The sequence below is a fragment of the Eptatretus burgeri genome, chromosome 5, assembly GCF_056783735.1.
Source record: "Eptatretus burgeri isolate ZD-2024b chromosome 5, Ebu_testis_v1, whole genome shotgun sequence".
NCBI lineage: Eukaryota > Metazoa > Chordata > Myxini > Myxiniformes > Myxinidae > Eptatretus > Eptatretus burgeri.
The window spans coordinates 30,427,448-30,447,104 of NC_140965.1; the positions used below are offsets into that span (position 1 = coordinate 30,427,448).

Here is a 19,657-nt window from a genome sequence, read left to right on the forward strand (position 1 = left end):
AATTCACAATCCCAGCCGAGCATCTGTCCGTCCGCGGGATCGGCTAACATCCGCCACGTGTGTTTACGGACCACATTTCACTCGCGCAAGCGCGCACGTGGCGGCCTCGTGCGTCGCACAGCACGGACCCCGCGCGCGCTGCCGTGCAAACCCGGCGCGGTTCCCAAAACAACTACGGCTGCTACTCGGCCTTTGTCCTTCATCTGGTCCCGACGTCGTCGCAATTTCATGCACGCACTCCCGCGTGCCATGACGCTCACACACCTCACCATGGCAATCGGACATGCGGTTGCGTGTTCCCGCATGCCGACCGTCATCTCACTCACGTACAGCGACCTCACACACACTGTCTCTCTCACACACGGCCCTTTACTCATGCATGCCATTTCACTCACACACGTGGTTCCACTCACACACGGTGCTTCATCGACACACGGTGTTTCCTTCACACCCACCTTTTCCCTCACACACGCGGTTTTCCTTGCACACGGCCTTTTACTAAGGCGCTCCTTTTCACCCACGCACACCATATTACTCACACATGCAGTTTCTTTCACGCAACACCTTTCACCCACGCTATGCGCGCTTTTCAGCACGCATTTTGCCACACTTGTAAACACACATTTCGAAACCACACACACCGGAACGATCACACTGGGGATTTGCGTTACCACAAGGGGTCCCGGAGTCTGCACACCCCCCCAAGCTCCGTGTGTACCCGTCTACAGCACTCGCCCCCTCTACCTCGCAAAGCTCGACCGGACCCACCTGGTTGAAATCCGCTTCAAGGGGGGATATTCCCTCCCCTCGTTCCTTAAGGAGGCTATCCGGCTGCTTGCACCGGGTCACGACACATTCCCCGAGCTCCCCTCATTGTCCCTCACTAACTCCATGTATGTGTGCTCGTCTTTCATCCCGTCTTTATCGTGTAGTCTCTCCTCTACTTGTTCAATCTCCTGCCTCTGTGTTATTTCTTTTATTTCCTGCATCTACGTCTCCTCGTTTATTATTTCCGTTTCTTCCTCGCTTTCATTTGTTTCTCCCTGGATTTTCGTCTCTGTTTCCTCCTTCGTTTTATTTAATTCAGTCTCGACTCGGTCTATCTCCCGTGTCTCTGGCAATCCTTATATTTCCTTCATTGGCTCTGTTATTTCCCTCGTCTCCATTTTTATTTGTGTCTCCTTTATCAGGGTTTGCCCTAATTGTTGCTTCATCCGACGAGTGGTGTCAATCAAGTCCTGCATCACTAACATTACTCCTTGTGGTGCTACCACACATCCCACCTTATTGTGCTGTCATACTTTCTGGCTCCTTTTGAGTCGTTCTTCCTCTCTGAGCCCCCTTAGCTGTTCGTTATCTTTCCGGAGCTTTTCCATCTCTGTGGACTCAAATTTTGCTCTCTCCTTCAGTTGGTTAACTTCAAACTCGTTTTCTTTGTGTTTTCTATCCCACCGTCTCTCATGTTTTTCATTCTCCAATCTCATCGTTTCCTTCATTTTCCTGTTTCATTCCTTGTTCTTTCACTTTCTCCTCGTACTCCAACCTTGCTTTTTCCTTTTGTTGTTCAGTTTCAAATTCATACTCTTTTTGCTTTTTATTCCACTGTCTCTCTTGTTCTTCCTTCTCCAATCTCATCGTTTCCTTCAATTGGCTTATCTCCTTTTCCTGTTTTATTCCTTGTTCCCTCACTACTCTTTCTTGCATCTCATTCTTTAATCTGGCTTTGGCTTATAACTGTTCGATCTGCACAGTGTGGTTCCTTAACGTTTCATTCTCTGTTCTCGTTCTTTCCTCCCTTAACATCCTCAGCTCTTTTTGCAATTCCATCTCTTTGTCTTGATGCTTCTGTAACTCAGAATTTTTTTTCCCATTTTTCCTTTCTGGCCTCATCACCTCTTTTGCATGCTTCCTTCCTCAATTCGTCCATTTTATTACCGTATTCCTTTAGTTCTTCCAGGTGTTCCTCTTTTATTTTTACCTTCTGTTCTTGGCTTTCTCTTTCCTGATTGCCTGTTCTTACCTCTTCCTGCAGCTGTCTCAATTCCAAATTGTGTTTCCGTTTTTCCTTTTTCCCGTTTATTATGTCCGTTTCTTCCTCGCTTCGTTTTCCATTCTTCTTCCAAATTCTCTCTATCCCGGGCATTACTAATTTGCTCTTCCTCTAATCTTTCGTTCAGTTAACTCTTCTCTTGTTCCTGATTTTTCTCTCCTCTTTTTATTGTCTCTTCTCGGATTTCCATTATCTTTTTGCCTGATCTTACCTCTTCCTTCAGTTTTTTTAATTCCAAGTCGTGTTCACCTCTTTCCTTTTCTAGCTTCCGAATTTGTTCCTGTGCATCGGCCAATTGTTGTGACTCCACGCACACATACTTTTTCTGAAGCTCGTCCGTGCGCCGCTGTGCCTCGTCCAATCCAATTTGCACCTTCTCGATATAATCTTCATAACGCTCCACCTTTGTCCTGACATCCCCCAATTGTGCCCGAAGCCTGCCAATGTCCGCCTGCCTCGCCTGCCATGACCACTTGGTTTGAATCGTTGGTTGGGAGCCCACGCCTCGTGTCGTGCTGTTCGTTTTGCTATTAATAGCAGCCCGCTCCGTGTTGCGCTGAGATGCGTCCGCGCCGCTATTTTGCGACTTCAAGTCTGTTTGCCGGCAAAGTTCATGCTCAGTATATGAGGGTGGGCGCCCCCACTGATTACCATTAGTGGTGGGGTGATAATAAAAAGAACCGTCCAGGGCCATGGATTCTACATTAAAACATATTCCTAATCCACCCTGCTCCCGCTCGCCTTGAAATGCCATTTTACGTATCGGAATAAATTTAAAAAGCTCATGATTTGGGGGAACGGAGGGTCGCTCTACACACCCTTGGTCCGATTACCGTTAATTTGGTTAGAGGTGGGATGGATTTTAATCCCACTCCTTGACAACAGTGTTGTGGATTTCCGCCCGCCGGCGTGCGGACGACCGCATTCTAACCAATGGCGGCCACTCTCGCCCACCGAACGGACAATCTCGTCGCAGCCTTCCGGATCAAACGCCGGAATCCCGCTATAGGTGTGTTTTGAGTACACCACAGCCAAGTCAATACTCTACCCGCGCTACAGGGTCAATCGCCGAATTGTCGATATACCAAATCAATCGCGCGTGCATACAACCGAGAGACCGTCCCTCAACGGGGCCCGCTTGAAACGAGCCGCTTAAGCAGCTCGCTTTGTTTTGGGATAACCGAGCGGGATATTATCGTGAGGCCCTGTTGGACCCCGATTCTATTATCGGCTATTTAAAAACCAACTATATTCCGAACGCAGAACAGCAGCCCAATTAAGGGAAGAGGACGCAACGAACGGGTTTACATTCACACAAGCACATTTATTTGCAATGGCACATATGCAGGTAATCAGGCGAGGCAAACAAAAGCAATACACTGTACAAGCACGTAATGAATGGGGGAAGGGAAAAGACGCAAGCGAGAAAAAGAACTACCACCATTCTATTAATTACGTGCATTTGTACAGTTCTACTTACGGACATGGCGCCACAACGTTCATTCAAAAGCAACAAAGAAAAACCCCAGGAAAGACGAGGGGTAGACTGGACCTCTTGGGTCTTTATTTTGCGGAGCTGTGATGACCGCAGAAGCTCCGCGAGGCCGAGTTGGTTACCTTCACCTTTGAGGTGCCTCGCTGGGGCGACCCACGACGTCCCGTCCTCAAGGCAGCTGTCGTGACCACGGTCTGGCCCATGCCCTGTCTGACGGCCTGGTGATTCGGGCCCAGCCGGCAACGCCTCAGAGGAATGAACGGGTCTTTTGCTCTTTCAGAGTTTATGCTGTCTTTAAGAGCCCGTCCGTCCCTCAGCGCTGCTCGGACTGTCCCGAAGCCCGATCACCTCAGACCATTCGATGCTGGCTGGCGACCTCTCTCCGGTTCTCCCCACGTCCCACACGAACGCGCCGTTCTGTGTGGCACGGCTGGCCTGCTGTGCTCCCAGCTCCGTCTCCTCGGCGAACCCGGACCTCCACTGCCCTCCACTGGACTCGAACCTTGCTCTTCACACCACTCCAAACCCCGACCGACTCGACTCCTTCTCCGACCGACTCGCTCACTTGGCGCTCTGCGCACCTTTTTATAGGGTTCGTGAGGCAAGGTTTGATCTCCGCTCTTTCACCTCTAACCCCCACTGGCTCCACCCCTCTCGATCTCCTGATACGAATTCCGAGGCGAAGCTCGGGGCGAGCGGGCGTGGTATTGATCATCGACGCTGAAGGGAGAGCAGACGTGGTAGAAATCACCGTCGCTGGCAACGAGGAAACCCCCACGTTTGTTTGCAGCGATCTTGCCATGGCCGGCGCAAAGATGGTGGCGCCCACGGAGCCGAAGGTGAAGCGATGTTGTTCGTTGTTGGGTATTGGGGGAGATGCGGTTTAGGAGATGGTGGCTGTGGTTAGCGTTGTGGAGAAGGTGGTTGTGGTTGGCGTCATGGAGAAGGTGGTTGTGATGGAGGCGGTTGTTGTGGTTGAAATGCGGTCGGCGTTGTGGAGTGGGTGGTTGTGGTTGGCGTCGTGGAGAAGGTGGTTGTGGAGGAGGCGGTTGTGGTTGAAATGTAGTTGGCGTTGTGGAGAAGGTGGTTGTTGTGGTTGATGTCATGGAGAAGGTGGTTGTGTGAGGGCGGTTGTGGAGGAGGCGGTTGTGGTTGAAATGCGGTTGGCGCTGTGGAGAAGGTGGTTGTTGTGGGTGAAATGCGGTTGGTGTTGTGGAGAAGGTGGTTGTGGTTGGTGTCGTAGAGAAAGTGGTTGTGGTTGGCATTGTGGAGAAGGTGGTTGTTGTGGTTGAAATGCGGTTGGTCCAAAATAACGATCGCAAAAGAAAAACGGCTAACTCAAAGATCACAGCCCGGCACACAAATAATTGCCCGTTAAACATCGGTGGGGAAATCTATCTGAACACAGACTTATCGACATAACTGATCGAAGGACCTATATGGTGCTCTGCGAATTTCCACAGCCGTAACAATATGAATGAGTGAAGTGGAAAAATTCACTTTATCGTTCAGAAATCGTTGCGGCCTGTTCCAAGTCAAGGCGTGGTTGAGCAGGCCTAAACACATGGTAGCTTCAGACTCCAGCAAGGTAACCCTGAATACGCCTTGATACCCCAGAGTGCGAGGTGGCCAAGGATGGTGCCTGATAAAGGGTCTAATTAAATAAGGCTTGTTAATTATCTTCAAAATAGGTGTTTTCATAAACCCAAACACACAATTTTCATTCATGTGCTTCCTTGGAGTTTTTTTTTCATGTGCATGCAAAGTTTCAGGCTGATAGATTTCATGGTTTTGGATTTCATTTTCATGGTTTTGGAGGGGAGACACTGACACACACACACACACACACACACACACACACACACACACACACACACACACACACACACACACACACACACACACACACACACACCCACACACTGACATTTATTAATGTAGATTTGAGCTTCAGTGTGTCTGACCAGGCCATAACTTTTTACTGTTTAGGCTTTTGTCATTTTATTTTTACCACACCTTTATTTTAAGTTTATGGAAAAGTCTGATTAATAAAATTTACAATATATCGTTGCGGACCCAGGGTCAGGGCGAAGAAGACCACGAGGGGTGAGTTCCCACCAGACTCTCCGGAATCACAGGCCGTCGCACATGAATAACTTTGTTACGCGATGGCTCGCTCATCGATCGTGAACGCCAATAACTCGACAATGTGACTTGGGGTCCTCCGTCTGATACCATTTACCTAAAGGTCACGTGATTTAATGCCCTCGGTACGCACTTGCTCAAACCGGATCACCTTATCAGATACAACTGAGCGGGACTGACAAGCACGTACCGGCTAGAAAACAGATCGTTGGGGGATAATGTCCCGGCTAGACTGGAGTGCGAACCATGCTGGACCAATGAAGGAAAAGACAAAAACGAGCTTGGAACATTTCTGTGCAAATAATTTATTTGCAATGGTGAGGAAAGCTATGTGGCACAGTGAATTGGTTTTATTCGTATGTACAGCAGAGAAAGCAAGGAATTTGTGGGGTGCGGCAAAAGGCAAGCAATCTTACAAAAGAAGACACAAAGTAGAGTTATCCCGTTATAACTTCGACAATCTTAACGTAAACTAGGACAGGTGCTATCACTCGCACGCACGCACGCACGCACGCACGCACGCACGCACGCACGCACGCACGCACGCACGCACGCACGCACGCACGCACGCACACACATACACACACACCCAAGGAAGATTAGACATAGCCCAGAGAGAAAGAGAGCAGATGAGGCTAAACGGCTTCCAAATAGCTGGCGCGGTCGATGGACTAACGCAACCCAGTATGCTAAGGTAGAGGTAGGAGGGAGAAATACTGGTGGTGTCTAAGGTGTGGGAGTGGGAGGTGTGGTGGAGTGTGATTAGAGGGGGGAGTGCGGTTGGGGGAGGGAGTGCGGTGTCGTGCCAGAGGAAAATGGGATTGCGAGTCAGTATGATGCTCTTTTGTGTGTCCAAAGGAGACGGGATAGAGAGCGAGGAAAGAAGATGCGTGAGGTGAAAGATACTTAACCTAGCCGTGTGTCGATCTGTTTGTGTAGCGTGTACCTCCATGGGACGCTCTGCCTGAGCGTTCCCACCTCGAGATGTGGTGCGTTATCTCCGGCTTCGTCACCTTGCCGGGGCTCGTGGCAACGTGCACTCCGCACTGATCCGTCTCGCTGCACAGGGGTGGCGAACGTTAACAGCCCTGCCAGGAGTCTTGGCAGTCGCCCTGGGCCAGGCCCGAAAGAAGAAGCCTGTCCTCACAATCGCACATCAACAGCGAATGAAGAGCCAGCGAAGGGGAGGCAGTGAAGAAGAGGCAACGAAGTGAAGCCAACGAAGAGCAGAGAGGAGCATAGAAGAGGGGTGAACAGCTCCGCCTTTTATAAGCCCCGGGCGAAGGGTGGGGTCATGACCTGAAAGCGACGCACTGTAACCTGGATCCCACTCCTCTGTTTGGCCATAGCGGCCCGAGCCACACCCTCCCAGGCTCCGGGGCCGGAAACTGTCTCAATGGCCCATCCGGTTTGACACGGTTCGGAGCTCCTGACTCAAAATATTGGGTATGTTTCTCGAGCCGGCACCCTGGCCCTGAACAGGCTCTGAGTGCAGTCTGAATGCCGAATAGCAATGGACTTTCCCCACCACCCACGGGCCCCTCTCATGAGCCAAAATGCACACCCGGGCCCTGTAACAAACTCCCGGATCGCCCTTCCTACGACCCCTCCTCACCGCCCCGTCTTGCCGGGGATTGGCGACTGGACGAGGGTCGTATCAATTCCGCGTGCTCACCCGGGACATCCCCAGCGAGATGCGATCGAGTTATTCATATCTGTTGCTCGGCCCCACATCGCGCGGTCCCGAGGACAGTCCGAGTCGTGCAGCACTTCTCTATATAGCGTGGCGAATTGTAGCGATGCAGGGGTATGAGGAGGTGTGGGAATATTTTTCCCGTGTGTGGGAGGCGTTTGTGGTTGAAGTGGTGAGGTTTGGTGAGTGAGGTGTGAAGTGAGGTAAGTTCTGTTGGAAATTGGCATACAGATTTGAATGAAATAATGGTGCACAATGCCCTTGCGGGATAGTGTGTAGTGTTTAATGGAGGGAGTGTGGTGGTTCCAAGCCATGGGAGGCATCATGGGGTGCTTATTATTCAATCGCATTTTGAATGGCGTGTGTGCTTGCTTGCTTGTTTTGTACGATGGCTAAAAGGAAAGGGTTTGAGTAGAAATTAGAATAGGAGATAGAGATAGTTAATAGACCTAACTGAGACCTACGCAACGCACCTCGTCCCATCAACCCACTTGACATGAGGCGAGGTCTAACTGAAGACCAACTAAATAACTGCCTGGGGATCACTGTATGTTGAGTGCCATTGCCTTGGAGGCATGCGGGTTTTGTAGAACCGCACCAATATATTTTTAAGTTGTTTACCTCAAGATTGGTTTGATTACAAAACGGATGCTGATGGGCTTTACATTTTGAGATGCTGACTCGTTGTTTCTGTTTTACACAATCGATATTAACGAATTTCATACTCGTGCTTGATTTGCAAGATTTAATTTGAGCACACTGGTGCTTCATTTAACGTGTGCTAACCATGACCCACTGGAACGAGCCATTCGTGTTCTGCAAACACCACGCTCTTCACTCATTGCCTTCTCCTGATAGACGGCTCATCTGGCGATGGAAACGCTTCTTTCGCTCACATCACGCCGCGCTGGGGATTGGTTCAAGGAGGAGCTCAGGCTACTTGGAGGACTCGACCATATTATCGATAAAGGTAGAAAATGTCTAGCTTTTTGATTAATACTTGTCATTTGTGGAGTTGGATGATTCACAAATATCTAACAATTGGCTAACCAATTTACAAATTGCATATTTACCCAAATCATTATTTGTTTATTTTGAGAACTAAATTTGCTGTCCTTTTGTTGAATCCTGGAGAAGGATGTTCACTGTATAAATTGATGGACTTCGTAAATGATCTCTTTTTTTTGTTTGTTTACTTTTCTTTTCCAGCATGATTAATTTTGGGTGTGCAAATCCCTTTGAGTCTGTCATAAAGCATTTCTTAGAGTTTACCTTATCACCAAAGGCAATCGCAGCAATGGGGGTGGAGAGTGGAAATTTGGTTGAGCAGTTACTATGTCCTCTTCAAGACATGCTGCACTCACTTACTTTCCTTGTGTTTCTGCCTCACTTTTTCTAGTTACCGAATGTGGAAGGAAGTTCACTGAAGAAGTGGAGGATGATGAGCTCGTGGTGGCTCTTCGTGGGGCTGAGCGCTGTTTACGTGTCCTTGAGAGTGTATGTTGCTATCTCTGTTTTTTTTTGTTTTTTTCGAGATATGAGAATTTCCGTTTTTATTGACAGTGGTTATCTCAGTCTTTTGAGAGGCTGACTGATGCCATATTTTATATGGATACTGGGTGAAGCTCCTTCCGTATTTTACGGAAATCTGTATTTTTGTCACTACCCATGTGGAGTTTATGTATGTTCGTCGTCAGAAAAGCATACCGCGATTATAAGGAATTGAGGTGCTATTCCTCGATGCTGATTCGTTTGTTCACCCCGGATGAAGTGTCATGCTAACGCTTCATGACCATGGCCATGATCATGTGATTTGCTCCCATGCTAGTGTTCTTTGAGGTATTTTTGTACAAGTTATCCGGGTACAAAAGCTTACTAGTGCATTATCGTGATCAGATGTCCGCGAGGCGGGAGAACGTCTGTCTATGTCGGTAAATACGGAAATGGCGTCTATCGATGTATTTTCCATCGCAGTTCCCTCCTATGTGGAACTTCACGGAAAATATTGAAATGCCGTCTTTACATTGCATGAAGTAAAGACGCGATTCTGCTGGAAAAGCTGATGTCTGCTGGTCGCGATGAAGTTTGTGACCACATTGATACGAGACCAATAAATCTTAACAAGGAGGTTTGACCGAGGAAACCATTCGGCCCATCACTCCTGTACTTCACCACCACCACTACCACCACATGAAATAAATCCATAAGGCTCTCTACGGGTTAATTGGGGGTAGGGGTGGGGGAGGGAGGACTGGGGATGAGAAAAGTGTGGCAGGCACGTCGACTTGAGTGTTATAAATTCAAGTGAAGTAAATATATTAAAACTCATTTTGTTTATTTCGACTTGCAACTTTTCCTTGTACACATCACACGTGGAATGGTGTGTGTTTACTGACCCCTGCTGGAATGGGTTATCAGATCATCGGGGGATAACGTTTGGGGAATTGTTATCAATTATCAGATTTATCTGATAATTGGGGTTATCAGATCGTTGGGGGGATTGTTAAATCCATTAATCTTTTTGTGGAGAACGTTACCAATTTTAACCTCCCCAGGGATTTGCCATTGAAACCGTGCCAAAATGGTTTCTCGTGTGCGAAATCTGCAATGCTTATTATGAGATAAGTTTTATTACGAGAAGGCACAGGACGACAAAGACTGAGAATCCTGGGACAAAGGATTGACAGACATTACAATCACGATTCGATATAAGGAAAACCCACTGAATACAGGAAATATAATAATCTAATCAAAATGGCCATGAGCACACAACAGAGGGTACCAGGTGAGGTATTCTGGCCAGACATTATGGCATTAACATGTCCAGTATCTGACAAGTAAAGAAATGTACAGAAAAAGTAGGGGGGTTGTGAATGCTCTGGTTTACACTGGAGCAAGGGTGGTTCTGGGAAACCCCTCCATTACATGACTGTGAGTTTAAAGGGGAAGTGAATGGCTCTGGTTTTTCACCACGATCGAGTTGATTCCGGTAAATGGCTCCATTTTTGACCGGGAGCCCAGGGGGTCAGCCTAGCTGGAAAGTTAACCAATTATCATGTATATAGCAATGGTCTATGTGCATATAAGGAAATGGACGTCTGCCGGGTACATTCTGGTGGGTGTGGTCAAAAGGGCCATTAGAAAGGGAGCCCAAAATGGAGCTCGATCAACTCTGCGAGTTAACCTGATGAAACCTAGTTGAAAATGTTCAGCATAGTCCCAAATATCATGTATGGCCACTGCCAGACATTTTCAGTGGTGGAGTGCGCCTTCCAGATTACATAACCGGAACCCCAAAATTTAGCGAGATCAGCTCGTGAGTTAACCTGACACCTGCTGGAAAATGTTTGGCATGGTCCCGAATATCATGTATGACCACTGCCAGACATTTTCAGTGGTGGGGTGTGCCCGCCAGAAACTCCCGAATGCCCCCATCCGCAAAATTGAGCAAGATCAGCTCATGAGTTAACCCAGTGAAACCTACTGGAAAATGTTCGACATAGTCCCGAATATCATGTATGACCACTGCCAGACATTTTCAGTGGTGGGGTGTGCCCGCCAGAAACCGCCGAATGCCCCCACCCCCAAAATTGAACTAGATCAGCTCTTAAGTTAACCCGGTGAAACCGACAGGAAATAGTTTGGCAGAGTCCATGGTATCATGAATGGCCACTGCCAGACATTTTCAGTGGTGGGATGTGCCCGCCAGACACCCCTGAATGCCACCACTCCAAAATTGAGCTCGATCAGCTTGTAATTTAACCTGATGAGAATAACATTGAGAATAAAATACAATGGAATAACAGCAACATAACTTTTGAAAAGCAGATATTTTATTTCTAGTCATGGGAAAAGAAGGGATTTCTAAGGTATAACACGCCATTTGACGTGGGTGTTGTAAAGACGCTGACGTTATCTGTTAAATGTAATATATTGCCGAAACTATTATTTCCCTTTAAGTTCGTAAAATTAAAGAAAGCGTTTCCGAGATTATGGTTGGATAAATTGTGTACTGCTGAAACAGGTATGGATTCATCAGGGGAACAATTTATAAAAATGTCAATTGCAGCAGATGCTATCAATGTTTTAAACATGAAAACAAAACACTTCTACTCATTGATTGTAGAGAGAAAAAAAAAACAGATAGAACCTGATGTATTTAATCTTTGGCAACAACGATGAGCTGTGGTACTAAAACACAAAGATGAGTTTTGGTACTAAAACATATGCCAGAGCTCTTTTGCACGAGTTGAAATATGAACTGATTTTTTTTAGGTCATCTCTGTCATCTCAGTGGAGATGACCTAATAACCCCAGTCTCGAAGTCTGTCCGTCCATACGTACGTACGTCCGTCCGTCCGTCCACAATCAAACCGAGTGGAGAAAAATAACCAATAGTGGAATGGATAGAGGTCGATGAGACATGCACAACGATATAACTTTCAAGGTCGTCCAAGGTCGAGGTCAACGTCACAAAGCTGTCAAAGTTGCAAAAATCATCGATTTTGAATCGTATCTCCTCCTTCATTTATCAAGAGAGATCAAATGTTATTAGTGATTCAGATACTATGGACTATTATCTCGAACAACACGAGCTATTTTTTTTGAAATTTGCTCTCGTTCCGATTTTATAGCCCTTCAAACTTCGTTCTGATTCCCCTTATGGGCCGTTCATAAAGTACGTACATACAAAAAAAAGTATTAAAAGTTGAGAACCGGAACTCTCCGAGACAAATATTACATTTGAAGCTTTTGTCAGATTTAACTAAAACAATGGAACACAAGTTTATATGCACACTTACTTTCATTTATGACATTAAAATTGTTTTGAATGTCAATTTGTACTTTTATTTTCATAAATGACGTGCTGTGATATTAAAAGAAAAAGGTAAATTACACCGCGAGGGACTGCATCGTCATGGCTTACAAACATCGGTTCATAAGGAACTGCTGGCTTTGCAAGCGATTATCGATGTATGAGGGGGGTGGGTTGGTGGTCACGAGCCTGCATACAGAGGGGGGTGGGTGGTTTTGAAACCCGGAAGTAGAGCGTACGTACTTTATGAACTGCCCCAATTCCAGTCTGGCACAGAGTTACTTTCAACCTCTGGCAGAGATGACTGGCACTCCCTCTTGGGGGTATTTTTTAAACAGTAAACCAAACGAAAGAAATGACAGAAGCCAGGCAGAAAGATTGTTTGACATTCTACGGTACACAATTTCATATCATTTGACTGTACATTTATGTTTTGCAGTGTGATTATCATATGATGAAACAGTAAAGTCCTTCGAATGAGGCAAAGAAAGAGAAAAAAAAATGAATGACCACTTGACATTTTCTGTGGTGGAGTATGCTTGCCAGACACCTGGAACCCCCTCCCCAACTCCAAAATACAGAACTAGATCTGAGCTCATGAGTTACCAATCCCGATGAAAGTGACTGATGTTCAGCATAATACGGTACTGTGTAGCCCATATGAATGACCAGAAGCAGATGTCAGACATTCATTCAAACAAATTCAAATTCTCTAGAGTGGTCTCCTATCATTAATCCGCCTCTTCCTCCTCTAATTCTGAGTCTTCACTCCATGCTTCGCCATCTGAATCTCTCAATAATCCATCAAAATTTCTACTTCCAATTCCTACTCGCTGTCACCTTCGACCTCCATGTCCTCTGCGTTGTTACTGCCATTCGCAAACAAACTGTCTGGTATGGCTGGCCCTTCAAACCAGGTTGTCTTCAGGATGTTGTCATTCACAGACCATCCATAATCAGTTGGTGACAAACCGTCCCCAGGAGATGCTGTCACGGCATATGTCCACAATGCTGTTACATCCTGCGTTCGTCGAATCTTCATGTCAAGCGTCCGATGACAAGGTGGCAGCAGCGCACAGTCGATCCGTTTGATGTTTGCTAATGGATTCTCCTGAATGTCAATGAAAGGCATGATTAGAGATGTTGTAAGGTATTCTAATTTTATAATGATGATCATATTCTCAGTTTCTCATGCCTTAATTACCTGATCAACTTTGCCAGTCATTTGCATCAGTTTGTTGTATCGTGCTTCATTGACATCTCGAGTCTTGCTTTGTCCATACATGCGGCAGACAAACTCTGATGCGACATCCGGATCAACACTACCATCCACCTCACCCATACTGATGAAGAGTTTGACGTAACAGCCAGTTCTGTCCTTCTCTACGAAGTCGAGGGGTTTACTTTTGCCTTTCCTGAAAAATCAAGTACAAATTCCAAATGTAACCATTCAACCACTGCTCCAATTATTTTACTTTAATGGAGACATTTTATTGAAACGCAAATATCTTGTGCCTACCTGTAAAAGGCCGAGGTGAAGTAACATCCAGTGAAGGCATGGTATCCGGGCAGTGCTCTGGGAAGTCCCGGTTTGCGCTCTTCAAGGATGTCAGCAATGTTGGTCACGTTGATATACCTCCTGCTGTTTCCCATTCCACAGTCCATGATGATGTTGGCCATCGACCGGACTTCTCTGCATTGCTGTCCAAGGGCACCAATCAGAATCACTAAAACATCGGTGTCTGATGCCCTCACCATGACATTCCCTGCCGTAATATTTGCGATATGGAAACATTGCTTGCTTTCAAAACTCCTGGATTGCCCTTCCCACGACTCCTCCTCGCCACCCGTCCTGGCGACTGGGCGAGGGCCGCATCAATCCTGCGTGATCACCCGGGAACATTCCTGGCGAGATGCGGCCGGCGCAATATGCGTCCGTTGCTCCTCCCCGCATCACGCAGTCCGAGCACAGCCTTTACTGTGCAGCACGCCTCTGTTTAGTGGCGAATTGTATCGATACAGAGGTACGAGGAGGTGCGGGAACATTTTTCCCATGTGTGGGAGGTGTCGGCGGTCGAAGTGGTGAGTTTTTGGGAGCGAGGGGTGAGCAAGGTGAGATGCCGTTGGAAATTGGTGTGCAGATTTGAATGAAATGGCGCGCCATGCCGTATAGTGTGTTTGTTCTTTTGTTGATTCTCCCACGGGAGGCTGTGTGGTGTGTTTGCTATTCATATAGTGGTGTGTTTGCTTGCTTGCTTGCTTGATTTGTACCATGGCTAAAAGGAAAGGGTTCGAATTAAAATCAGAATAGAAGATAGAGATATAGTTTACAGACCTAGCTTTTAGACCCATGCAACGCACTTCGTCCCGTTAACCCATTACACATGAGGGGAAGATCTGACTGCACGAAGACAAACAAAATAACTGCCTGGGGATCACTGTATGGGTGCCATTCCCTTAGAGACGTGGTTTTGCAGAACTGCAACAATATGAATGTCCTTCCCATTTGCAGATTCATGGCAGGTTTTCATCAAGGATTCTCCTGTACTTTGTCCCTTCTATCCAGACAAGCTTGCTTATCCCTGCTGATGAAAAGCAGCCCATAACATGATGCTGCCACCATCACGCTTGACAGTAGGGATGGTGTTGGCTGGGTAATATGCAGTGTAAGGCCTTCGCAAGACCTAACGCTTTGAATTTAGACCAATAATTTCAATTTTTGTCTCGTCTGACCACAAAACTTTTCTCCACATGCTTGCAGTATCAATAGGTTAACGGGACGAAGATGCTTTTTGAAACTCCATACCAACTTTTAGATGCGTCTTTTTCATTAATGACTTCTTTCTTGCCACCTGTCCACGGAGGTCAAGTTTGTCAACAATGGGATGATGTTGATTGATGAACACTAACCTCCATCTTGAACATCGAGCCTTACAGATATTTCAAAGTCATTGAGTTGGATTTACAGCGACGTCCCAAACCAGATTCCTGTTTTGCCCGGCTGCTGAGCTTGGATGGGTGACTTGATCTGGGTGGAGTTTGGGTTGTATTATGTGTCTTCCACTTCTTAATGATGGATTTTACCATACTCAAAGGGAGAATGAGGGACTTTGAAATCTTCTTATAACCCTTCCCTGAAAGGTGCTTCTCCACCACTTTATGTCTGACTTCTTTGGAAAGCTCCGTGGTCTTCACGTTTGCTTTGTTGGTTGACTAAGTGAATTGCACCTTAATTTTTAAGTTAAACTGCTGATAACATTCAGGTGAAATGTTTTACACTTGTTTTGTAACCTTTCAAACAAGTAATTTGCTCCTGAAGTTATTTAGGGTTAATTGGACAAAGGGTTTGAATACTTATGCAAATGAGAATCATCTGATTTTCTCTGTTAATATAACTTATTCAAATTTTTTTCTGCATTTTGTAGCTTTATCGCTTTGGAGTAGTTTGTGAAAAATAGATATTAAGTTTGATTTGAAAGTATCATGAAATAAGCTCGGGTGGCATTCAAATTGAAAACCTTGGAGGGGGTGATTTCTTTTGCAAGCCACTGTATAGCCTCCCCATTCTTCTTAGCTTGCTCAACCAACCCCTCTTGCTACCCATTCTTCTACAGTTTCTAACCTGATCCTCTCACTACCCATTATTTCCATTTTACTCACCAGATCCTGTTGTTACCCATTTTTCCCAACTTGCTTACCAAGCTGCACTCTTCCTGAAATGTTCCTTACATTTGACCTTGTGTTGTTTCCCAATGCGATTACTTCAGATTTCAAAATATCATCTTGGTGCTTTGCAGGCTCTTGTTGCAATCGCAAGAGCATACCATCCTTTTGGCTAGGGCATTAAGATGGCTGTTTGGTTTTGCTTTTATTTGCTTTGGCCTGTTAAACTAACACAAAAACATTCAAAAAGAGTATCTTGGCTAAGTTTTAAACTTCTACTGGGAAGGCAATGGCAAAATAGCAAAATGCTTTGGCAGCACCGACTCCAGTGTTGGCAAATAGTAAGCATCAAACCATAAGGAAGGAAATATTCCGGCTTAGTGGGTGAAGTGTACGAAAACAATCGATTGAAAATTTTAACAAATAAAGAAAATTGACATTCAAAATATACCTGGACCCTGACATTTATGGTTCCAACATTCGCGGCTTCCGTGTATTCATGGTTGATAATTTGCGACATGCTCCGGCATTTGCAGGAAATTGCCCCACATATTTGCGGTTTTCGTGGCGTTTTTTTGTTTGTTTGTTTTTGTTTTTTCCCCATGAGCCATGAGCATCACACAGTTCTAAAACACATTTTCCACACACAAAGCAGCTGGATGTACTACAGTACAATACTGTACGTACACAAAAAACATATCTTCCACAAGCCGCGAACATGATCTTCTTGTACTTCGTGGGATAAAAATCGTTTTGTGGGACGTCTCACCATGTGCACTTTAAACATAAGGTGCTGTACAAACTGCAATGTAGCTTCGCGGCATAAACATAGTTTCATGGGATGTCTCGCCAGTGTAACCCGCCATTCTCTGTGACACCCTCCCCCATGAGTTACTAACAGAATGAAAACACTCACAGCATCTATTGATGTATCCAGTAATTTCCAGGTCCCCCCATACGGACATTGCATAATGGAAACCTTCAGCGCATCTTGGTGTAAATCACCATCTTGCAACAAACAGTACCATCTGAGCTGTTACATTTTAAAGATGCTCAGCATAATGTGCCGGCAGAGAGGAAAGATGTCATGTGCTGTGAGTTAACGAATGGTAACATTCAGCATATATTTTAGTGTAATTATCAGCCACCTACATACGGACTAATTACACAGTGACATCTATTATCATTTATTATCAGCTGCGAAATACAGCATCACCCGTGAAAATCCCCCGTAAACAATGCGCAGACTACTCACCCTCCCACAGTTACCCACAATGCACGCATCAAGTTCATAGGGGAGCATGCCTCCGTGGACCACGACACGGCCAAAGCATTCCCGTAGTCAGAACTCACGAACCTCATCAAGGAGAGGGGGTACCTGCCGGAGCAAGTCTTTAATGCTGATGAGACCGGCTTATTTTGGAAAAAATGCCGACCAGAACAGTCATCCCACAGCACGCGAGCAAAGCAGCCGGCTTCAAGGCCGCAAAGGACCGGGTATCCCTTCTCCTCTGTGCAAATGCCGAAGGGGACTTCATGGTAAAGTACATGATGCTCTACCGTTCCCTGAACCCGTGTGCGTCGAAGAACATAAACAAGCAGTTTCTGCCCATGTACTGGAGGGCGAACAGGAAGGCGTGGGTGATAGTGAAGTCTGAACTTTTTATGGACTGGATCTATACATGTTTTGTTCCTCAGGTTAAGAGGTACCTGGCAGGAAATAACCTTTTGTTCAAGGTACTCCTGCTTAACAACGCTCCTGGCCACCCCACGGACCTGAACGGCGCATCTTCATCCTCATCTTCATCATCATTATCATCATCTTCATCATTTTGCAGTAACGTATGCTGTGTTTGTTTAATAAAAAATGAAACAGTACATGATGATGATTTTTTTTTTTGTTTTGTGGTACGGTACGGAATGGTTGAGACTTTAAAATGCATTCTTCAATAAAATGGAAACAGTACCTGGTGTTGTTGGTTTTTTATTTGTTAACATCTTTAATGAAACTGTAATCGTGCATTTGTGGTCAAAAACATTTTCAACTTTAAAATCCTTCCCCTTTGAACCAGGAACTGCCGTGAACTGATAACATTTATCCCCCTTGTCCCCATTGTACCAATTTCCAGACTTTGGCGGTGTCGCCATTTGTGGCCTTTATCATGAACCAGGAATCGCCATGAACTGATAACATTATCCCCCTCGTCTCTATTGCAACAATGACAAAATGTTCGCAGATTTTTCCCCGACACACGCGGATTTTTCTCCGACATTCGTGGATTTTTTTCGCAGGTCGGGAAATCCCCGGAACCTATCCACCCCATCCCCCATTGAAAGAAGGCCCCCACATTCGCGGTTTCAATGTTCGCAGGGTTTTCCCGGAATGTACACCCGCGAATGTCAGGGTCCTGGTGTGTCTGAAATTGTTTGTCCACCAAATCTTGTTCTGATGGTATTGTTTTTTTTCATATGAAGCTATTTTTCGATACCAAAGCTGTAAAAGGTACTTTTGTCCAATGAGAATCCAAAGTAAATGCCTTCACATGGCATGCTTTGACCCTGGCTGCTGTGAACATTAAAGTAGTCAGAATGCACAAAGGGACAAATAATGAGAGTTGCTGTGGAGCATGTCAAAATATTTCCAATGATTACCTTTTATTAAATGATCAGCATTGTTTGCACATATTACTGAGATTTCTAAGAATGACATTAACAAATCTGTTTTTCTTTTCTCCTTTTTTAAGGTGACTGTACATAACCCTGAGAACCAGGTTTACTTGATCGCTTACAGTGACTCGCAACTCGTCGTATCCACAGCAAGGTAAGCTGTGTGCTTCTTTAAGCTATGCACATATCCATAATCATATGGTGTGATATAGGTGTTGGGTTAAGAGGAAGTAAGTTAACAGATTTTAAAGTTGCAGTAAAAAGAGATCGATAGCTGTTCCATATTCTTTGTTCTTCTAGATTCCTCTCTGATGATTTTACTTATTATGTATATTCCTCACGAGCTCGAATTCCTTGCTTGCACTTGAACTTTCAGCCTGTATTCACTGTTCCTGGTGTGCAGTGTTAGGTCTGTTTTTGGACAAGTGTGCCTGTATCCCAAAATGCATGTACTTTACCTGTAAGCTGTAAAGTCTACAATGGGAGTAACTTGACATGCTTGTCAACTCGTACATTAATGCAATGCGTAATATGATGATTTGTTTTTCTCCAAACAAATGGCTTTTCCTTTAGATTGTAATAAGTTGTGTGCAGAGTACTTTGTGATTGGCCAGTCCTTCTTACTCTGCATTGCAACTCAAACGACACTTTGCTTTGCTCACTGCCAGATATTATATGTGGTAACTACTCGTAGCATTTAAGACCCATTGCTTCATTAACGGGAATACCAATCTTTGTGCAATTGCAAGAAAAAAACGGTTGTTTATTTTAGTCCAGGAGCCCAGAAGGTTTATTCAAGTGAAAGCGCCGGAACGTTTGACCTCATGGGCTGATGGGGTCATCCACCGACATCACAAAAATGCATTGCTGCCGGGTCTGACCCGTGGCTTTCCCCCGAAATCACTCAATTTGTGATGCCAATTACCGAAAAATCTAATTTCCTCAATATCTTGCAAACTATGCATGATAATATCACGAATAAAGTGTATGTTTTCATGGTCACTCATTACCCTGATGCTATGCATATTGGTAGAAAATGTATAGTTTACCACATAAATGCATGGTTCATCCACTAAATTAGCGACGCCATTACCGAAACCTCACTATCTGAAAAACTGTGCGTGATAA

General features: G+C 45.5%; 1 protein-coding gene and 1 pseudogene across 1 annotated transcript in view; one reads left to right on the forward strand and one right to left on the reverse strand.

The window, feature by feature from the left end:
* The window catches only part of WAPL (WAPL cohesin release factor), a 244,627-nt gene that overhangs the window by 136,623 nt on the left and 88,347 nt on the right, over positions 1–19,657 (forward strand). Inside the window, exons 13-15 of the mRNA XM_085883568.1 lie at positions 8,242–8,353; positions 8,783–8,880; positions 18,607–18,683. Of these exons, the coding sequence (XP_085739694.1) occupies positions 8,242–8,353; positions 8,783–8,880; positions 18,607–18,683 (287 nt within the window). The remainder of the gene's footprint in view (positions 1–8,241; positions 8,354–8,782; positions 8,881–18,606; positions 18,684–19,657) is intronic.
* On the reverse strand, positions 12,993–13,879 carry LOC147026149 (uncharacterized; annotated as a pseudogene).